This window comes from Anopheles coluzzii, chromosome 2 (genome assembly GCF_943734685.1).
Source record: "Anopheles coluzzii chromosome 2, AcolN3, whole genome shotgun sequence".
NCBI classification, from domain to species: domain Eukaryota; kingdom Metazoa; phylum Arthropoda; class Insecta; order Diptera; family Culicidae; genus Anopheles; species Anopheles coluzzii.
This window is the reverse complement of record NC_064670.1, coordinates 32537958-32559914: the sequence shown is the minus strand read 5'-3', so window position 1 is coordinate 32559914 and position 21957 is coordinate 32537958. Positions and strand designations below refer to the sequence as shown.

Sequence of the window (21957 nt, the reverse complement as noted above, 5' to 3'; positions counted from 1 at the left end):
TTCCTTCGTCTGTCATCCTGTCAAATTTCGAGCAAGATTCATAGAAACACGATGTACACACCAAAACAGTTGCACAATTTTTATGATTTTTCTCATGATAAAGAAAATTGTTACCTTTTCATCGTGTAAATATTTTTTCAACAGTATTTGTAAGCTGACAACCACAATTCATCCGACAAATTGCCTTGTTTGTACATTCAGCGCTACTCGAAACATACCCGTCCCTGCAAGCACCTTTGCACAGATGGTAGGCACACCACTACCATCTCACCTGCCATGATCGTCAACAAAGCGAGCTCGGAACAGATGTGCGATGGACGTGCGCGGCTGAAGTGTGGTGGTGTTTCGGTTTTCCAGCGAAACCCATTTCTGGTTGTTGCGTTCCGCACCGTAGCGGATTGATTTTCCGACCCGCACTGCTGCCTCGCCGCTGCATCGTTGCGGGAAAAAGGGCCAAAATTCCAAAGACAGAACGACGGACTTTGAGAACAACGGCAGAACGCAGAAACTGCAGTGTATGCGAGTGTGTGTGTGTGTGTGTGTGTGTGTGTACTGTGATGTCGAGCTAGACGGGGTCCCCCTATCGGTGGTGGATCCTGTGTGTTTGTGTTCCGTATATGTGCGATTTGCATTTGCGTCGTAAAAGATATGAACCGAATGACTTCACCGCACCATTACTGCTTTGCCCGTCGATTGCAGCCGTGTGGTGCTCACACATAGCGCCCATATGATAAAAAAGTGAACCAAGTGCTTCGAGAGCTGCTTAGACCCCCGCCCATTGCTGGTTGGTTGTGGTCATAGAAGGGGGGCTTTCCTCTAAACGAATCCTCCCCTGCAGCTGACGTTCCAATAATCGCATACGCTGCAGCGAGAAGACACCCGACTTCCGTGCTCGTATGCCTTTTCCACAGTGGTGGTGTAATAGTGTGTGTGTGTGTATGTGTATGACTGCGTTGGGGGAGCTAGGTCCGATATTCTGTGACAACCTGTGTCCGAATCTTTTTTTTACGACCTACCCCCTAACGCCCAAGTTCCGAGAATACGTGAAAGAACGTTCGCCATTCCGCCCTGCTGCTCCCCATAGGGCTAGGGCTTCACGCAAGTGTGCGCGGTGAAGATGAAATCGTACTGCGTGCGTGTAGGTGACTGCCGTCGGACTTGCAAGTGGTGTAGTGTGTGCAGGCCCGTGTAGTTGCAACGCGCTGTGTGTCGCTTCCAATCCGCTTCCCACAAGCAAGGCTGTGTGTCGGGTGTGCATTTTACGACACGTTCTAGCTTCGTGTGTGGCGCCGTCGTTGGCTCGGGCAAGGGCCGCGGCCAGCAGGAAAATTGTTGGCGAAACATTTGGTTTTTATTTTATGGCTGTGAGTGCACACCATCCTAGCGTGCGCGTTAGCAACGGCAACGGAGAAAAGTGTTGGCCGAATGAAACGGCTACTGCGATCCAGATGACACACCAGTTTGCTTGCTGGGTGCAGCCGTAGGGGACATTCCCGCACGCGTCCGTTTAGTCATACGTTAAAATAAGAGAACTCTTTAGCGGAAAGGCTTATCTAAAAATAAGCGTACGCAACACTACTGCGTGACGGTCAAAGAAGCAGTAGGAAGTAGCTTAGTCGAATGAACGGGGAGATAGGAGAAGGGGCTGGCGGCGGGGGTAGTGTTTCGATCACTGCAGCCGCCACCACCAGCAGCAACGGCGAGGATGATTACGTGCCACCGGACCTGTCTGTGGCTGCTGGTGGCTCCCCGACGCCGTTGGGATGTCCCTCGGAATGGATGGAGGGGAACCTGTTCGACACGACGATTCCATCGACCGTGGACAGCTTGCGAGACATCTTCGACACGGCCATACAGTCGAACGTGGACGCTGCGCCGGAAGTACCGGGTATATATGCTGGCTTCACACACTCCTACCCTTTCATCCAATAATCAAACTAATCACTGCTTTTCCCCTTCCTTTCCCACAGGGTCGAACGATGGAGATATCGAACCATCGCTGTTTGCTAGCGGGAGCAATTCGCTCGATTATGCACCGGCACCGTCCACCCCGATGCGCGTTGCCCGTCCTAATCGGGAGTTTTCCCACGCCGTGCCGGACATCTTTGGCGACGAGTGTCTGTACATGTGCGATCGTAGCGAACGGGGCGAAGGAGAAGGAGGAAGAGGAGGAACCGTAACCGGAACCGGAACAGGTGATAGATCCGGTGGTGGTGCAGCAGGGTCGTACTACCCGCTGCGCAGTTCCAACCCGAACGTATCGATCGCAGCGCCAGCACCGCCCTCCCCGATAATGCCCATCCCACCGGCCGCAGTATTTCCTTCGTCGTCCGTGTCCAGCTCGTCCCGTACGCGGGTCCGCTACGACTATTCGAAGCACAATCACAGCGGATTCGGCTCGATGTACCGGCAGTTTCATCCGGGTGAATCCGGGGCCACCTCGTCGTCATCGTCGTCGAACAGCAGCAGCACGTTCGGCACACATGCGAGCCACGGAGGCCGCACCTTTGTCAATGATACCCCTGCGCCGACTCCAACGCAGCACCCGTATCAGGTGCACTACCGGCAGCAGCAGGGTAGCAGCTACACACCGTCCACGGGGGCGTTCGGGTACGCTACCAACGATCACGCCGACATGCCACCCAGATCCACCAGCAGCGAGGTAAGACGCGCTCGCAAACGGTTCCTCGACGATGATGCACAGCAGCAGCAGCACCATCCACCGGCACTGAGCAGCAACTGCTGGAATGGATACAGCAATGGGAGCTGTACGAGGGAGCGGCCGACTGAAGCAACGGTCCCGGTCCCGGCCCCACGCTCCGATTCGTCCGGCTGTGTGGGGGTAAAAATTGAACCAACAACCGTCCCGGAGCCGTGTACGTCAACGGGTGGTGGTGCAACGATTAAAACGGAACCACCGACGGAAGTTCCTAACGGAGCGTTTGGTTGTCGGACACCACCCACACCGACCCGGGATGAGCCACCGCTGCAAATGCTGGACGCAGTCAAACTCGAACCCTATGAAGTGGGCATTAATGGTGGTGGTGGTGGTGGTGGTGTCGTTGACGGTCCGACCACCAATGGAGGTGATGGTGGCATGCCGAGCGGATCCGGCATCAGCGCTGAATCGTCTCGCGTGTTTGGACGGGTTCAACAGCAACCCGATTTGCTGGCGCTGTCCTCAAGTCGGCCTACGATTAAACAGGAAACTGCCACTGATTCTAATGCTGCCAGCGGTAGTGGAGGTGGTGGCGATGGTGGTGGGTGCTTTTGTCAGGAATGTTCCCGCCCGCCACAACGACCTGATCGGGAGGAGCGAAACAGTCCACCGATTAAGCGTGAGTGTTGCTCGTGCTCTCCTGCATCAACACCGGCACCGGCAGCAGCAGCAATGGCACCCGCTCCTCCTTCAGTTCTACCTCCTTCATCTTCTGTCATCCAATCGACGGAATCCGTTTCGTTACCGGACACGAAACAGGGCATCGTGAAATTAGAACCATCGGAGGAGCTGCCCGCTCATCCCGCACCACCACCACAAGTTCCGTCCGAGTGTGCTAGTGAGAGTGCGCCTGCAGTTAAGCAGGAAGTGGCGGCCACAACAACGGAATGTTGTAACAGTAGTGGAGCCGCCGCCCCTGTGGATGTAAAACCACCGCTGCCAAACGTTGAAATCGAACCGGAGCAGGCGGAGGATGCGAAGGTAACCCTGGACAACGACACATTAGTTACCATGGATAGCGGTGCAGCCGATGATACTGCCGGGCCCTTCAACGCAGGACCCGTTGTGTCACAATCGTTCAGTTTGGTGTGCGCCCCGGACGCACCGGATGCTGGCGCCGGCAGTGGTACGTCACGATTGCCATCAACCATGTCCACCGAACCGTCCAAAGCGGGACCGAGCGGATTGAATCGGCCCAGGCGTGGCGAAGCAGCTGCTGGTCCGCTGTTTGTGCCGAGTCGTCTAAACAGGCGAAGAAATTGCATTCCGTTCTACAGCGACGACGACGACGATGACGACGATGATGATGACGATGAGGACGACGACGATACGGACGACGAAGGTGGTAACGACGGCAGCGGCGTTGGAGATAGTTATGGAGCGTACATCAAAACAGGCATGGAGGAGGACGTTATTCTCGTGGAGGATGACGTTGGTGCGGTTGGCGAGAGCAATACGGAGGGCGATTTTGCGATGGACCCGCTAGCAGTGGACAACACGCAAACGCAGGTTGCGTCGAGTTCGGTCTCCGTCGGGGCTGGAGGTCAAGCGGCGGATGGAGCAACTCCGGCCGGCGAATCGCAAGCGCCGGCAGGCAACGACGAGCAAACGAACCCGTCCGACTCCACCCGTCGACTGTTCGGTTCGGAGGCGCTGGATCCCCATCCCGATCTGCAGCTCGATTGGATCACCGATTCGAGCAGCATCAGCATTAGCGATGACAACGATGACGTCATCATGATCGAGCGCATGACCGAAGCGAGTGGCAATAAAGCTCCGTACAGCAACACGGCGTCCGGTGTGGCCGGTACCGCTGCCGGTGGCGCAAGTGGGCATGGTGGAGATGGTGGCAGCAGCAGCAGCGGTGTGCTACGACGCCAGCGGCGCACCCGTAACCGCCACCCGTCCTCCCGGGCGGAACCAATCGATCTGACCAACGATTCGGACGACGACGACGACACCGATCTGGAGGTGGTGCGGTCCGCGCAGCACGCCGGCGGCAGTTCCGGCGTCCGTCCGAGCTGGGTGCAGGAACGCTCCGCCTGGTTGCGGCGGCTGCGCATGGAACGCGGCAGTACCTCTGTGATGCGCCGCTATCTCATTCACGCGCTCCAATACAAGCGCAGCCGGCGTGAGTTAGCCGCACCGTCCGATTTGCGCAGCTCGGGCACGGATCACCGGTCACCGCGCCCTCCAGCGTCCTCCGCGCACAAGCTGCTCAACACGCACTTTGTACGTACCGGCACACCGCCGGTAAGCAGCTCCTCCCGCTCGCGCCACCTCAATACACCGCCGTCCGGTGCGCACAATCCGCGCTCGTCCGCCGGTGGTTCCGGTCGACATGAGCGCCGGCTCGATGGGGTTCCATCGTCACTGGCGAGCGTACCGGACAGTCACAGCAGCTACTCGGCGGCGAGCGCGGCCAGACACGGGTACATCCGTCGGTGGCATTACCCGCGCCAGGAGGGTGCAGCACCGACGGACCTGGGGATGCGCCACTGCGGCTGTGTCCGCTGCCCGATGCTGGTCCGCTCGCTGAACGATCCGCACTACCTGCAGCCACATCCGAACGCTACGCATCACCTCCCGACGGAGGAGTGCGTGCACTGTCAGCGCCCGCGGGGACCGGACCATCAACTGCACGCGCTGCAAACGATCACACCCTCGCCCATTCTATCTACCTCCTATTCGCCTGCCTCCCGAGCCCAGCAACAGCAGCAGCAGCGCCAGATGGACGGGACGGGCAACGTCGTGAGCGGTGGCAGCACTGGTCTTGCCATTGCACCGGATGTGGTCGATTTGGTGTCGAACGAGGAGGACATCATCGAGCAGCCGCCATACGGGAGTGGAGGGCCGACGCACGGTACCGATCTGCCTGCTGCCGGGGCGGCTGGGTCCAGCTCGGCCGGTTCCGTGATTGACAACACATCGCTCGGCAGCTTCGCCGGCGGTTACGGCCACGGCCGGCCGCTGAACGTGCACTACTCGCCGAACAGCATGTGGCGCAACAGTGCCGGCGGACCGGCGAACCACCACCACCACCACCACCATGCCGGCTCGTCGCTGGTGATGGTGCGAAGGCGCGACCACGCCCCATCGTCCTTCCCGTCCCGCTCGGACAGTCCGATCGACTATTCCGGCTGTCATCCGCTGGGGAGCTGCCACGACCTGGACGCACCGGACGACGACCACCACCACCACCATCTGCCGTCGGAGCTGCTCGCCCCGACACCGCCGGTACTGCGCCGGACCAACGACCACAACAACAATGCAGCTGCTGCCAGCACCGCTGTGCCCGGAGGATCGAGAGCACCACCACCGCCTCCGCCTCCTCCACCACCACCACCACCACCACCATCGCTGCCGCCGCCCACGGTCCTACCACCACACGCGGTGGACGGGTTCAGGTCGGGTGGCTTCGCGCACTACCACCATACGCTCACCGAAGGCACTGGCAGCAGCAGCAGCAGCAGCAGCAGCTGGGGCCCGTCCGCCTCGCTCGACGCACGCGTCCCCCTGCCCGCGATGTCGTCCGTGTCACCGCCCCCGCTCAACCTGGCCCAAAGCCTCACCGCGCTCAGGCAGCGGGCGTCGCAGCTGCACCGCCGGCTCGAAACGGTCATCCAGCGGCGCCACCCGTACGCGCCGCACGAGTCGCTCTGGCTGCGGCAGCATCAGGCGGCGGAAGCGCAGCGCCGCATGATGTCCGTCGTGAATGGGGCCGGCGGTGGGGGAGGCGATGCCATGAACGGCGGGACCGCGACACCGCCCCTTCAGCATCGCTCCTCCCGGGTGGCCCCGATGACGAGCTACAGCGCGCGGGGCGCACACTACGACGGGATGTATCCGCTGGTGGCGGCCGTCGTTGTGCCGGGAACCGCTGGAACTGCCGCGGGCAGCAGCAATGCCCACTCCACCACTTCCTCTTCCTCGGATCAGCAGCACCGGACACATCAGCAAGAAGTTCCTCCGGCTAGCTGCCCCCGCCACAACATTGTCCATCATCGGCATTTCCACGGCGCTGGCTCGTCCGCCACCAGTACGGCCGGTGCCACACGGGGTCAACCACCGCCACCGCCTCCGTCATCGATCCCGCCGTCCGCAACGGATAGCAGCGGCGCGGCAGGCGGCAGCGGTGGCGCCACCGGCAACGACGGCACCACCGACTACGTTCGCTTTCCGATCTCCGTGCGCACCAACACGATGTCACCGTACAATCGGTACTACGCGAGCCTGCACAACACGCATCCGCGCACGAACCCGGCCCCGTCGGCCGACCAGGGGCTGAATCTGCGCGTGCATCGTCCGCTGCGGCGTGTTGCCAGCGATGCAAACTATCTGTTCCGGTAAGTGTTAGCTACCATGGGCTCTTGGGCTATAGAACTAGAAAGTACTATGTGTGTTCTACTCTTTCCCCCACCCCCCGACAGGCGAAACGATCATCAGCACGTGCATCATCACATGTACCATCACATACCGACGCAGGGCAACTTCCTCGGAAGCCATTCGGAAATCCAGTTCAGCATTGGGGTAAGTGGGCGTTGGTGCCAGATCGGTCCGATGGCCGTTGTAGGTGTGCAGATGTGTTCACAAAGGTTTTCGTTTTTCCCTATTTTTATACACACACACACATATGCAGTTCCGGCCCAGCTTGCTGTCCAGCTTGAATCGGTTCGTGCGTGTCATGGAAGACTCCTGCACCAGTCGGGGTGCCACGCAGGTAAGTGTTTTACGGTGGTGGCCGCACATTGGAAAGGGAGCTGCTCTAATAACGACCAACTTCCTTCCCTCTTCCGCACAGGAAATGATCGAAACACACACGTTCCCGCACAAGTACAAACGGTTAAGGCGCGCCAGCGAGACGGACGAGGACAGCGAAAAGTGTACGATCTGTCTGTCGCAGTTCGAAATTGATAATGACGTTCGGTGAGTGCCGCTGCAGTGTACAGTGTGCAGGTTTTGCGTGCCAGCAAATGGCTCTAACTTGTGTTCCTCTGCCCATTCCCAGCCGCCTCCCTTGTATGCACCTGTTCCACAAGGACTGTGTCGACCAGTGGCTGGTGACGAACAAGCACTGTCCGATCTGTCGCGTCGACATCGAGGTCAACTTCAACAAGGACTACAGCATTTGACAGCCGCGCACCAGCAGCAGCACGCCGGTGGATGGGCCGCGGCAGTATCACTACACCGCCGCACTGCCCCTGGTCGTAGCCCACCTGGACGAGACGACGCTCGACGGCGAGGGTGGCGATGGTACTGGTACGGAAGAGCCACCCACAACAGCTGTCGGTGAAGAGGTTGAGGAGGAAGAGGAGGAGGGGGAGGGTGAAGAAGAAGAAGAAGAAGAAGAAGAACAGGAGGATGAAGAAGAGGAGGAGGAAGAGGAAGAAGAATCGTTAGCAATGCCAACGAATGCGGATTGCTTTCTGCACTAGCTTCCTGCTGCAAGGCGCTTTTCCTAGCCTCAATGGCCCGTCGTCCCACATCGCCCCGGAAACGGTATCCAACCTTATACCTTATTGGTGTAGGTATAAGTAGGTGATGCGTAATCCTAGCGGGAATCGGAAGCAACAATCAGGCAATATCGTTATAATTTAGTTTCACGTGTAAAGCAACGTAAAATATTACCAGCCTCTAGTGTGATAAGTCATTGCTCATACAGGGTTTCACACTTTATCTCAAGACCACGGGACCCCTTCCCGAATCTGTCTTAGCCAAAGCCAAGACTGCGGTATGATGCTTGAAAACGTTGATGATACCTGAATTCATCGGATGCAATGCTGAATCTGCGGCACATTTCTCGAAACACACTGGTCCGCGCCGAGGACATGCGGTCGAATATTTTTTTACACGGATAACCTTTGTGTACATCAGTGTACTGAAAACAGTGAATTATTTTTTCGTGTTTTTACCAGAAAAGATTATTTAAACAGTTCAAACTACTTTCTTAACATTTGTAAATATTTTAATTAAACAAATATGCATTCACTCATTTTATTAAATTGTCTTTTTTTGGTTAAAAAAACGAAAAGGATAATTGAGTGTTTCTAATAGACTGATGTACACAAAGGTTATCCGTGTAAAAAAATATTCGACCGCATGTCCTCGGCGCGGACCAGTGTGTTTCGAGAAATGTGCCGCAGATTCAGCATTGCATCCGATGAATTCAGGTATCATCAACGATTTCAAGCATCATACCGCAATCTTGGCTTTGGCTAAGACAGATTCGGGAAGAGGTCCCGCGGTCTTGAGATAAAGTGTGAAACCCTGTAAGGTGGAAAGAAGGGGAGTGGAAATACGTTTTCAAACTATTAAAAACGTGCCCTGGTTAGTATGCGCACGTTCGAAATCGATCTCCACCACAACGGTGTTGGATGATACGACGCCGTATATGTTCGATTAGGTTTCGTTTGGTCTTGTCGTGAAAGCGCGCTGCCTTCAAAAGGGCAAAGTTTGGGTGTGCTAACACCGTCGATACGCAAGTAAGAGATATTGTCAAACAAGGGGGCAGGAGCGAGTTAACTGAGTAACTGAAGAACGAAAGCGTCTTTAGGTGTTTTGTGTTGGCAAAATGTCGAAATGGGTTGTGTACAGGAGTTCATTTCTTTTCAAAAGATGTGGTTTAGTTTCGATCTTACTGTGCACGGTTTCGATTAACGTGTGGTATATATGTTGAGGTAAAACAAAAACACATATTTCTAAAGCAAACGCAAGCAAAGATCGAATGATCGGCAATGAGTAATTAGTATGGGAGGGGAGGGGCAGACAAAAAAAACAACACTAATACAATAACACTAAGCCAACAGCAACCTTCCTTGGACTGTGAAACAACAAGATATGATACAATAAACAGTAGTAATTATTACGTGTTTTGCTCAAAAGCAACTCAGCCATGCTGCTGTTCAACTACTGTTACGAATACATTCCGAAAAGGAGGGCAAAAAAGACACATTACATTCAGACGATCGCTGACCAGAGAGAGACTGCCTCTTTCCTGATAATGAAAAGTAACAAAGCGACGGCAGACCGTAATCGCAACACACGCTGTTTTTGTTATACCGATAGAGGGAATTTAAATTTATTATTCACTTATTCGTAATTCGCTTAATGCACCTAGGGCCACCGAAGCTGTGGCTGTTGTAGAGAAGTAGCTGTGTATTATTATAGTAGTAATGGTGTACAACACTGTCGTCTGCTTGTTCTAAAACTGCTTTTCCCTTTTCTACTCAAAATTCCGCGACAAAAAAAAAAAAAACAATGCATGTGTTCCACGTGTCGTGGTACCTACTAGAAGTATAATGTGTTGCTTATTATTCGTACCTGTTATTCCATTCCTGTTTTGTCATACATTAAAAAAATATATATATAGTTATCGTCACTATTACATCTATGCTTACTCTGGACATGGTGGTAGAAGGAATAGCAAAACAAAAAAGAAACGCGATACAAAACACGCGCAATGGGAGGCGCGAGCGTACGCATATCGTACAAGACGAGAGCGCGCAAGAAGAAATTATGCATTGCGCGTCTGCTTGCGTGTGTTGTGTTGTTGGTTGGGTGGTTGGTGTGGGGCCGAAAGAAACGGGTGCTTTGAACCACTAAAACAAAGGCGGCTATCCGTGCATGGGGCGGGTGTGCTGGGCCATGGGGTTTAAATTAAATAACATTAACGCACAGCATAAAAACGTTGTCCTAATCGATCTTGGGGATGTGTGCGTGTGTGAGACACGGGCGACATACTCCGCGCGGTACACATATGGTTGACGTTAATTACATTTTTTCCAACACAGACACACTCACACACACACTTTGCACCCTTCAGCAAAACTTGGGACACAAATGCAACCCTCGCATTCCAAATAGAAACACTTGCACACACACACACACACATGGAAGAGACATATTCACAGGAGATACGTGGAGAGTACAAGTTGCTATGGCAGCGAGGTGCCAACTATGCGTGCGTGTGAGACAAAGAGGGACAGTCGGGGGGATAAGGTGAATGTCACAATTTATGCTTTCCTACATACACTTATCAAGCAATCTAGTTCCCGCTCCCCCCATTTTACGCCCCAGACTAATTAACTCTAATCAAAAGATTCATTCCTTTCGTCTGTGCTGCTAACGCAGTGTTTTTAGTCATTTTCTGTACACAATCTGTATGTGTGTGTGTGTTTATGTCTGTGTGTTCTAATAATTCTTTCCTGCGCTCGCTCCCTCTCTTACTTCCTCTTTTTCTCTTCAGCTGCCACGCCGGCGGGCAGACCGTGATGCTGCTGCCCCCGATGCCGTCGTCCCTTCGCTTGCCGCTCGTCCGCCACCACCGCGCGCCCGACCTCGCACAACCACGGCACGACTGCTGATCGCGGGCTGGCTGTTTCCCTCCTGCTGTTGCTGCCGCTTCCGGTGGAGGATGTTCCTACGGAGTTATGATGGTGGCGGTGCTGGCGGACCACCGACTGGCCCTTCACCGGCAGCTCCACTGTCCTGTTGATGCTGCTGCTGCTGCTGCTGCTGCTGTTCACTTGCACCGGTCGCCGCCGGTGTCGTGTCCGGAGCCGTCGCTGGTGCTGCCGGCTGCTCTCCCGGCCCGTCCGACGATGGAGACGGGTTGGTGGCGATCGCCATTGCCGTGGCCGGTTGCATTCCTCCTTCTCCCGTCGTTTGCGCTGCTGGTGCTGGGGGCAGGGGTTCGGTAGGAGCCGGTGCCGCCACTGGCGCTGCCGGGGGTTGCTGCTGCTGGTCTGCCGACGGCTGATGCGATCCAGGGCCAGAGGGGGGCGCTCCCAACGGGGGAATTCCGACGGTTCCGGGAGGTGCTGGTACTGCACCCGCCGCCGCTGCCGCTGGGTCGCTGTGTGGCGAGGGAGGCGGAATAGACGCCCCGGATGGTGCCGCCGGTCCGCCCGTGGGCATTATACTATTTGGCGTAGTGCCGTCGGTAGGATTCGTAGAGGGCGGCTGGGTAGAGCTGGGGGTGGATGAAGTAGGAGGGGGGATACCGTTGGACGCTGGCATGCCGGCCGGCGGTGCTTGGCTGGCCGATGGTGGTAAGGATGCTGTCGCCGGCAGTGCTGATGGTGCCGCTGTTGCTGCTGCTGCTGCCGCCTGAACCGGGTTGTTGGTTGCATGAACTGGTCCAGGCGCTCCCGGGCCCATCCCCGGGCCACCAGCGATAGATGGCGGCTTTGGCGGATCTGGAAGAAGAACGGCGACGGGGAAAAAGGGAAGAGAGAGAGAGCAAAGAAATTGGGAGCGCAATGTTAGTGCGGTGCTTCTACCGTGCTGGTGGTACTGTGCGCATGGGTTTGAATATCGGACTCACTAGCTCCCGGATTGGTGGTGGCGCCGGCTAGATGCGGTGGCTGCTGCTGCGACGGATGCACATTCGAGTGGGTGGTCGCCGGTACGGTGGAGGCGGCGGACGCTGACCCTGCCGGGCCATGGGGTGGCTGCTGTTGCTGCTGCTGCTGCTGTTGCTGTGCTTGCGCCTGTGCCTGCGCTTGGGCCTGTGCCTGCGCTTGCGCTTGTGCCTGCTGCTGCTGCCATTGGCCCTGCTCCATCTGGAAGCGCTGGTGGGCTTGCTGGCGCGCCCGGAACTCGGCCGCCTTCAGCTGCTCCAGGTGGAACTGCTGGCGCTCCTGTATCAGCTGCTGCCGCTGATACTCCAGCCCCTCCCGTTCGCGCTCCATCGTCGTCTCCAGCTCCTCGAAGTGGCGCAACTTTATCTCGAGCTTTTTCATCTGCGTCTCGACGAGCAGCGCTACCAAGCTCTTGATCTTGCGCTCCTCGACCGCGGCCAGATGCTTCGCCTTCACTGCGGCAGCGGCCAGGGCAGCCGCTGCTGCCGCCTGCAGATTGCCCTCGTTGAACAGCTTCGGATCGGTGGAGCCGCCGTTCTCCTTTGCCGCGCCATCCGTGCCTGTCGACGAGGGTGTACCAGCATCTTTACCATCCTTGCCATCCTTTTCCTTCTGGGCGTCTGAGGAGGCGGTCGGGGCGTCGCTGGCCGCTCCTGGCGGTTTGCCGGCGTTTGCATCGCCCGCTGGCGTCGCTGTAGTAGCATCGGAATCAGGCGATTTAGTAGCAGTGGTTGTCTCATCGGAAGATTTTTCTTTGTCTAAAGCATTACCATTCAGTTTCAGAACATTTTTTTTTTGTCATACGTTAATGAACCAAAACGGAACAGGGAACGAATAAGGGAGAGAGAGAGAAAGAGGAAGATAAAGAGCAAAAAGAAGGAGAAAGGATGTTGCATGCAAATGCCGATGGGAGAGGAGGATAGAAAAGCAGTAAGTATTAAAATAGTAACACAAACACGTCTTGCCACGTACGATCTAAGCAGCACTAGCCCGATTTGGTTGCACGTTGCTACTAGCCTACTAGATTGAACCGATTGCAACTTACCGGCGGCATCATCCTTCTTCGAAACATCCTTCATCTCCACGTCGCCAGCTGGCGGGGTCGGAGTGGCAGGGGTCGACGCAGCGGCCGCTGCCCCGGAACCACCTGCAGCAGCAGACGTTGCCGAGGACGCTCCACCGCTTGCCGGTGTTTTGCCGTCCGCCGACTCGTCCTCCTTGTCCTTTTCAGCGCCCGTGCCAGCAATACCGCTGCTTGCCAGCCCCGCATTCGGATCGAACTTTCCACCGAAGCTCGATTTCTCCACGTTCTTCAGGTGTGCGTCCATCATGGAAGCGGGCACCTCATCCTGAAACACACAACACCAAAGAGCCGTATTATTTCTTTGCCGCTGGTCAAGGTGGCAATTTGGCGCTCCCGTTTTACCTTGATTGCGGCAAACTCTTCCATCGCCGCCTTGGCCGCGCTGGCCGCGATACGCGGGTCGACCACCGAGGCCAAAAACGCCACGGTCGACATGATCGGATTGCCCGCCTTGCTGAACGGGATCGGCTGGTACGAGAGCGGGCCGAGGAACGTGTTGTCATCCTCCAGGTACGGATCCTCGATCGGCAGCCGCAGAAAGTGCAGGATGCACTCGTCCTGCGTGCGCGACCCGACGTGCTCGCACACCTTGTTCCAATCGTCCTTGTACATCTCCAGCCCCTCGAGCAGCAGCAGCGTCTCCTGCTCCGTCCACTCGCGCGTCATGCTGGCCGCCGTCTTGTTGCGCATCGCGGCCGGTTTCTTCGCGTACTGGTCCAACCGCAGGCCGAACTGGCCGTTCGGGTCGGCCGTTGGCACGAGACCCTGCTCCACCTTGATACCGTCCGGGCCGATCAGTGGCGCGGCACCACCGTTGGCGCCCGCCGCCGCCGCCACCGCACCCGGTGCCAGCTCGTCCTTCTTCTCGCCCAGCACGGTCCCCTTCTTGTCTAGGTCGAGCAAGTTCTTCGCCGCGGACGGTTGTGCCGTCTTGGGCGGATTGATCGGCTGCAGCCCGGACGGCGTGTCGCTCAGCACGTGGAAGTGGGAGGTCGGCGGTGGGCCCATCGGCGTCGGCCGGGAATCGGCATCGATCTGATAGTTGATCAGGCCCCACTGCTCGAGGAACGCGTGCACGCGCATGATCGCGCACACGTCGCCGGCCAGATTGCGGCGGCAGGCCGTGCTGGTCAGATACTCGGTCGGATTGAGCCGGTACGTGTCGATCATGAAGTTCCGGTAGGCCATGTAAATTTCGGGCGTCTTCGACTTGTTCTTCCCGTTGAAGAACTCGGGCAGGGCGCGCTTCTCCACCACGTGGATGGAGTTGTAGTCGAACCAGGCCGAGTAGGACGGCACGATGATGTGGTGCGTCTGTTCCGTCACGTTGTCCTCCAGATCGTCCTTGCTGCCGGTCGGGAAGTCCTGCGTGTTGCTGCTGTCGCTCGTCTTGCCCGCCTGGCTGTCGTCGCCACCGCCCACGCCCGCTCCGGATCCGCCGCTGCCACCGCCACCGCCCGCACCACTGCCACCAGCGCCGCCCGCATTCATGCCCATCTCGTCGTCCAGATCGGTCACGGTGGCGTACTTCATCGGCATCATGTCCGGGTCGCGCTTGGGCTGCGGCGTAGCCGGGCCCGACGCGCCCGAGCTGCCCATGTTCGGCTTCACCTCGGTAATGTTCGTTTCCGGCGCCGGATCCTCCATGTCCTTGGTGAGATCCTCCGACTCTTCGTCGTCCGCGCGCGGCTTCTTCTGGAAGGAGGAGGCAGCGGACGAAGCGGCCGGCGAACGGTAGCTCTTCCGCTTGCCACCCTTGCCGGCAGCCGGCGAGGGCGACCGTTTGCGCTTCGAGTTGACCACCTTGGGCGTTTTCTTTACCTTATCTTCCGAGCCGGCCCCACCGCCACCGCCGCCGGCCACGCTCGAGATCAAATCCTCGACGCCGAGCCGGTGCGGGTGCACCTTCTTGCGTCCCCCCTCGTCCACCTCGTAGTCCTCCTCCGACATCCACTCGTTGTACTCGTCCAGATCGATCACCCACGAGGCGGACACGCGCCAGCGCTCGGCCGGCGACGGTGGACTCTCCGGGATGTTGTCGGGCAGGTCGAACGAATTCGGCACCCAAGTGTCGTACGACTCCGGGAAGTAGTACCAGTGGATCATCACGTGCTTATCGCGCCGGAACGTGGGCCGCGCGTAATCCTCCGGCAGCGGATCAATCACCGGATAGATGATGTGCGTGGCCTCCTCCTCATCGGCCGTTATTTCGCCCTGATGGTTCGTCACGATGTCGGTGATTTTGTTCGCCGTCGCACGGTCCACCTCCGGGCGGATGTACACGATCGGCAGGCGCATGCATTCCGCCTCGATCAGTGCCGTCTCGATGTCCAGTACCATCTGCCCGATCGGGTCCTTGCGCATCGGGTTTTTGTTGACGGTGAAATCGAACTTGCGCCAGCGCTGCTCCGCCTTGTAGCGGTACATAGTGGAAAGTATGTGGCAGAGGGCACCGCCCGGTTTGAAATCCATGAAGCATCGTATCTACGGAAGCGGAAAGAGTGAACGAGATAGAAGGTCACCATGCTGTGTTGTTTGTAAGTGAAACAAGCATCTAAAAACGGTCCACTCCACTTACCGGTAAACGCGTTGTTGGTGGATCTTGAGAGTTTTTCCCAAGCTTCGCTTCCTGATACTGAATGAATTGTATAATTAAATGGGCCAAAGATTCCTTTGTCGGTGGATCTGGTGCAAGAAACTAATATAAATGGAAAAGCATTATTAATTATTAAAAACCATCCTTAATCACAAACTATCATTAATAATTATTAAAAACATTTCAACAAAAACAACAACAACACTGTACTGAACCGCAAGGGTTTGAATGTTTGCGATGCTAAGGGTTTACTGCCCCTTGACAGCTTGTGTTACCCAAGCCTGCTGCGAACCCGGTATTCTTGCCCCTTCCACCTACCTCCACCTACATCCCTCCACAAACTAACGACCCTTTTTGCAATGAAATATCGCCCGTTTTGCACTTTGCTGCCACATTTTTCTGCTCCCATCGAATGAATCGCTCCCTTGGCACGCCGCATTAACCAAGCACAACAGTAGCAACACAGGCGCAAAAGCGCAAATTACTTGCCACAACTGCAGCACCCGCGCGCCGTACATTTTCAACACACAAAATGGCTCACCTCACTGGACACAATACACAGCGAACAAAAAAAACTCTTACCTTCTTGAAGTGTTTCTGCAACCACAGCCGCACCGTTTCGAAGTTCTGCAGTGTTTCCGGTGCAGTGAAGAATTCGGCATTAGGATTTCCATCCTTTTTCGGCCCCAGAGACACCATTTCCATGGGGTTTTCCAGCGACTGGGTCAGTACGCTGTTTACTACGTTGATGATGATGGGGACCGCTTCTTTGCTGCACCCTACCCTGCACGACGATGACGCTCGTAGCTGACGAACACTGCACGACGATTATTAGCGAATGGTAATATGCCCGCCCCGCGCACAATCACTTTTTATCGGACGTCTGATAACGCACGCGATACAAAAACATGTAAAAATTCTGCACAACAACACGATTGAACTAGAAATTGTTCGCTTTTCCTGCGGACAGAGGCGTTTTTCTTCGAGGTTTTTTGCCCATTCGTTTCGATGTTCGCGATGAAAGCTGACAGGACGCCAAAATTTTAGTGCAGTGGAACGAATGTCGACATTGTCTGACAGCCCTGACGCTGGATGGGCTGTGGAAAATAAAAATAGAGAGTGTACGACCCAATATGCACCAAGCAGTACGAGCAACAGCAGGTAAATAATAACTCACATAAATTACGTTCGTAATGTTCGTTTCTAAAAAAGGAAAAAAAAATCGTCAATAAAATGAAAGTCGACAAATATTGTAGTTGAAATATTTCAAGTCGATGAAGGATGAAATATTTCCACACGTGCAATATTTCACCACTTTTTAAAGGAACGTGTGAAAGTTCCGTTACCGAATAGTATCACAAACGACTCTCGAGTGAAGTGCTGTGAATCGGAAAAATTAGAGCCCCGTTCAAAGGTGAAAAGGATAGTTCAATATTAGAATTACGCAAAGACGGCGCCAAAACTGCACCCCGAACCGTGCCAACACAACCCAGCTAAAAGCAATGCATGCAAGCAAACAAACACAACGCACCAAAACAACTTTTCTTCAACATTTGTGTATTTGGAAGTTTTTTTTTGTGTCACTTGCACCTGGCCTCTCGACTTTAACTACTAACACAAACCTTTTCTTTCCATTTTTGTTTTGGGGTAAAAATATGTTATTTTGTTGGACTTTTTTTCCTCAAATTGTCACTACTAGAGCCACAACACTCCGTAACATAAAGAGGAGAGTGTGCTGCTGCGCGGCTTCTGCGTTGGAATTCTATGCTTCAATGCTATCATTTGTTTATACCCTCTTTCTTTCCCTCTCTTTCTTTTTTTTATCAGTTAGCGAGTGCGCATTTTGTTGTATATCAAATGTTTACATTTCTCAGGTCGCCCTACAGGCATTTTAACATTGTTTGTTTGTTTGTTTGTTTGTTGTTTTATCATATTTTCTTCTTCTAATTTACCATTTAATTTGTGTGATCATTTTGTCATTTCATTTCCACTATTATTATGTATATAATGCATCTCTCACTTGCTCGTTCATGTTTGTTTGTTTGTTTGTTTGTTTGTGTGTCTGTGTATACAACATTCCAGTTTGTTTGTCTGTTTGTTTGCATCGTGAGTTAGAGAAGAGGAAAACTTTAGAAATTCGTTCGTTTTTGTTTATGTTAGCACATCATCATCATCATCATCATCATCAGAGCATTGTCGCCCGTTTGTTGTGTCTCTATGTGTATGGGTGTGCGTGTGTGGCCACGGTGGCTTCCATCAAACCTACATTTCTAACACACAACATATACCCCCCATCCGCCCCCACCCCGTCCACACATTGCGTGGAACGAGTAGAGAAGAGTATAATTGTAAATGTGATTTTCCTAATTTTTCCGAACGTTGCTTAATGTATGGGATAGGGGATAGGAGGATGGGGCGTGAATGATGGGATTAGGAGAATGATGATGTAGACTTGTGCTGGGTGCTGGGAGTGTTTGTTTGGCTAATATGCGATTTTGCCCCCCGCACCACACACATTCTCGTTCAACAAATGTACCATCGTATTATCGTATATGTTCAACCGCTCTGGCCCATGCTCTGTCGCTAGATAGTAATTATGCTTTCTACTATAAATCAATCATATACAATATGATAATTCTTTTCACAATGCAGCTTCATTTTGTGGTGTGTCCTTCTTATATCCTAATTGCACAACTACTGAAGGGGGGGTTTGCTATTAGCTCACTCGTTTACTAGAATTACTTTTGCTGTGTGGTTTGTTTCCGCATCGCATCTTTCCGCTAACAGCTAATGGCGGTTTACCTCTACACACAGACACACACTTTACACATATCATTCATTATCCTGTATTTTTTCTTCTTGATGTGTCAATAATGCATACTACACAATGCAGGGGCACACAATCACGCGCATTTGTGTTTGTTGCTGCTCCCCCTTTTTCAGCCTGTTTCCTTTTTTTCCACCAATACATTCACGCTTTGCAATTTCAATTGCTTCCGTGGCTTTACTTTATCTCAATTGAATTTAAAAACAGAACAGATAAAACAAACGTGCAGTTCCTCTTGCCACCGGCCACTTCTTTCGCTCATAACAAGCCTTTGTCTATCTGTGTCCTGTGTGGTTTTATCAGCTTAATTTCTCTTCTATCGATCTTACGCTACTAATTAAAAAGAAACAAACGTGCAACACAGCAGTGCACGCGTCGTGTTGTGTGTGTTTATCAATAAACCCGGAGAGAGAAAAACACATGTTCCATTTTCCTCCGTATGGCCCACCAAAAAGCGTGTCGGATTGGGTTTGTGTGTGCGGGTGCGTGTGTGTGTGTTTTTATCTTTAAGATTATATCTTTATGTTTGCACTTTTATGTAAAAACGAGAGCGCATTCTAACTGAGGGTAGGGAGCCATTTCCGACACGAACAATCCAACTGTTGTCAATATTAAGCAAAATGGTTTGAAGGTAAAGAGACAACTAAAGAGTAGCAACACAAAAGAGAACAGAGAAAAAAGGAACAAAGGATTAACAAGTCAAATGCGCAATGCGAAACTAATACGAAAAAGTATAACCAGAACCAGAAGGTATCGATAAAATCGATCAAATTTGGATGGAATAATTTAGTTCATTATGTAAACAAATACGTTTGTACTCTTTCTGTATGATTGGTTTGATGAAACCCGAAAAGTAATAAATCATAGAAATGTAACTTACAAAAACAAGCATTTCTCCTTCCTCTGGTCGCTTTTCACGCCCTCTATACAGCGTTTCCTGCTTATCTTACTTGTTTTCTTCTTACAGTGCCTGGTATCAATTCATCAAAGGCAAAATACCTCGGTTACAAAAGTGCACACACGTACGCCATTTCCTCTAATTTCATTATCAAAAACACACACACACACACACAGGACGAACTAACGGAAAAGCTGCGCTCCATATATTTACTATATTTCAGCAAATTTCACTACGATCAGTATATTTGTTGTACTTTTGCTTGTTAAACACCCACAAACAAACAATGTGTGATATACCAATTGTGTGAAAACAATGGAAACAATAATGGCGGGCACTTTTTTATAGGGTTGTTCTGTTTCTGTCATCCAATTCATTAATACAAATACCACATACTTTTGTTGCTGTTTCTAATCAAGTTCATTCCATGGAGGGGGGAAAAGACGCTAAAAGGGATCCAAACACACACAAACACTCACACACATCACATGTGTTCCCGTGATGTCCAGTATATACAAACACGCGACCACGTTCACCCTCTTTCGGTTGCTGTTAGCAACCAGATGTGTCGTGCACGCTTGCACTGATATCATATATTGCTCCATAGCCCTCTCTATGCATATCTCTTTCGTTTCTATCTTCCCCGACATCTTTTTCTTCCTAACTTAAGATAATAATCGGGAGAAAATAACTTCTTTTTATAGAACGCGTTTGCTCTTTCTCTATACCTTTTTGATAGGGATTTACTAAAACTAAAATCACCGGATAGATCCTCCCGCGCGCTGGCTTGGCTGGCTGTCTTCCCCGTCTACACGAAAAGTGTGTACGTGGTTTACGACGATTTGTGAGTACTTTCGTTCCATTCCTTTGCTTTCATTCAATTGAACGGCTTGCTTCAAGTTACTCGTAATCAATTATAGAAACATGATTGCTACTTGTCATTTTGGATGATATACTTTCTTTTATGTACAGCATAGCATATTGTTGCAATTGTTTTCTATAATCTGCTTTACACATCTACTACATCACATTCGGTGTGGCGTTACACACACACGCAAACAACTTCTTCACAGAACGTAAATTTACACAATTAACATCATCATCATCATCATCACGATCTTGCTGCTTGCTTTGTACACTTTTGCCCACCGCGCACTGAGAACAATCACACATCAAGTGCGATTGTTGCTGCCGGCTGCGGCGTCGTAAGCATAGACTATAAAGAATAAACGAAAACAATAAACCGGAGTCCTCTCTAAACAAACAAGAGCTAATAAGGAATCTGCTTGTTCCACGAAACTGTCCCTGCAAGGGAGCAGTGCCTACGAACAGACACATTCGGTTGCAACATCTTGCGTGCGTGCGCTTTACTTCTCTCTTTACACATCAATCTGCAGCTCTTAGTCAAGGATACAAATAAGAAACGACGTACTTAAGAAGCTCCCTAACATAAAGCTATTGTATGCGTGTGTGCGAATGTGTGTTTTGTAGATGATTTGTTTGCAGTACGTAAAACAGAGGAAGAAGAAGAACAAAAAATAGCGATAAATGTTTGCTTCCGCTCCAGTCGTATGTAACTGCGATCTGTCGTACGTATGATGAGGTCCTATGCTGTATAACGCAACTATATAGCAGGAGGAATGGCGACACTATTATTGCTGTAAGGATGATTATATTAATTGGGGGCTATTGTAGAGCGTTATGGTATTGGCATTGATTGCGGGAAAAAGAGTGTTATTGTTTTTGTATATAGTTAAGAAGAAGTTTGCTACTCGGATATGAAGTTTTACTTCATCGTTTGCGATATAAATCGTTTTTTTCTCTCGTTTCTTAAAGTTCGTAACCAACCAACCAACTTGCTTGCTGCTTTTGCTATAATATAACTCTGGCAATTCATTAATCGCTAAACGGAAGAACATTTTTGTCCGCGCTCAAACCTTTGCTTTGCCGTTTGGAAAGTGAAGGTTGTATGCGCAAGAACACGAAACAAAACGCAAATGTGTGGTGAGCGCGCTGGCATCTCTTTACACACAATATTACTTCGTTCACTTTTAGCAGCTTAAATTTTTACCACCTACCACTATCACCTTTCTCTTGTTATTCTCTCTCTATTCCTTCGCTTCCCCTCGCTTTGTTGTATCATTCCCGCTAATTTGTAATTGATGATTTGTATTTTGATGATATCGTGTATTCGTGTTTACTATTTGTCATCCCATTCGTAACGCGAGGAAACCAGCTCGTCAGCTATTTTTCTGGGCTCTTACCTTTAACTGTTAAACTGTTAAAGCCTATCGTCCGACACACTATCGAGTAGAGTTAGTTGATGCTGTGCTCCTGTTGCTGCTGTTGATGGTGAAGCTGTGTCTGTTGAGTATGCTGCTGCTGCTGCTGCTGATGCAACAACGAATGTTGCTGGTTGCTATCGGACTGACCTAAAACACCACCGAAAGGAGGGAAAGCACGTTTTCGTG

The 21957-nt window shown here is 52.5% G+C and overlaps 3 protein-coding genes across 15 annotated transcripts in view; 1 reads left to right on the top strand and 2 right to left on the bottom strand.

Annotated features, from left to right (window-relative positions):
* Positions 1–197: 197 nt before the first annotated feature.
* LOC120953345 (uncharacterized) lies at positions 198–7956 on the top strand. Its single transcript, XM_040373179.2, has 6 exons — positions 198–1888; positions 1971–7065; positions 7150–7249; positions 7359–7439; positions 7521–7645; positions 7728–7956. Exons 1-6 carry the CDS (start codon positions 1621–1623, stop codon positions 7849–7851), a joined length of 5793 nt encoding a protein of 1930 aa, XP_040229113.2. The 5' UTR covers positions 198–1620; the 3' UTR covers positions 7852–7956.
* A 2004-nt stretch (positions 7957–9960) lies between these two features.
* On the bottom strand, positions 9961–16866 carry LOC120953346 (SWI/SNF complex subunit SMARCC2). Of its 2 annotated transcripts, none has more exons than XM_040373180.2 (6): positions 16344–16866; positions 15744–15863; positions 13508–15649; positions 13127–13430; positions 12045–12839; positions 9961–11916 (listed from the first exon to the last, which is right to left on the bottom strand). In XM_040373180.2, the coding sequence occupies exons 1-6, from the start codon at positions 16464–16466 to the stop codon at positions 11147–11149; spliced, it is 4254 nt and encodes a 1417-aa protein (XP_040229114.2). In that variant the 5' UTR covers positions 16467–16866; the 3' UTR covers positions 9961–11146. The 2 variants fall into 2 exon arrangements, with proteins under 2 accessions (XP_040229114.2, XP_049461949.1); XM_049605992.1 differs by having other exon boundaries at positions 12045–12773.
* Positions 16867–17301: 435 nt separating this feature from the next.
* LOC120950590 (putative transcription factor capicua) overlaps positions 17302–21957 on the bottom strand; it is a 53741-nt gene continuing 49085 nt past the window's right edge. For all 12 annotated transcript variants that reach the window (XM_040368745.2, XM_040368746.2, XM_040368748.2 and 9 more), the window contains exon 18: positions 17302–21918. In XM_040368745.2, the coding sequence (XP_040224679.2) occupies positions 21803–21918 (116 nt within the window). In that variant the 3' untranslated portion in view covers positions 17302–21802. The remainder of the gene's footprint in view (positions 21919–21957) is intronic.

Excerpts from the sequence above, each read along its gene's own strand:
- LOC120953345 (XM_040373179.2), top strand. The coding sequence starts at position 1,621 with ATGAACGGGGAGATAGGAGAAGGGGCTGGCGGCGGGGGTAGTGTTTCG. Across the intron at positions 1,889-1,970 it reads CGCTGCGCCGGAAGTACCGG|GGTCGAACGATGGAGATATC; the intron begins GTATATATGCTG and ends CCTTTCCCACAG. Across the intron at positions 7,066-7,149 it reads GATGCAAACTATCTGTTCCG|GCGAAACGATCATCAGCACG; the intron begins GTAAGTGTTAGC and ends ACCCCCCGACAG.
- LOC120953346 (XM_040373180.2), bottom strand. The coding sequence starts at position 16,466 with ATGGAAATGGTGTCTCTGGGGCCGAAAAAGGATGGAAATCCTAATGCC. Across the intron at positions 15,650-15,743 it reads CACCAACAACGCGTTTACCG|ATACGATGCTTCATGGATTT; the intron begins GTAAGTGGAGTG and ends CCGCTTCCGTAG. Across the intron at positions 13,431-13,507 it reads AAGAGTTTGCCGCAATCAAG|GATGAGGTGCCCGCTTCCAT; the intron begins GTAAAACGGGAG and ends TGTGTGTTTCAG.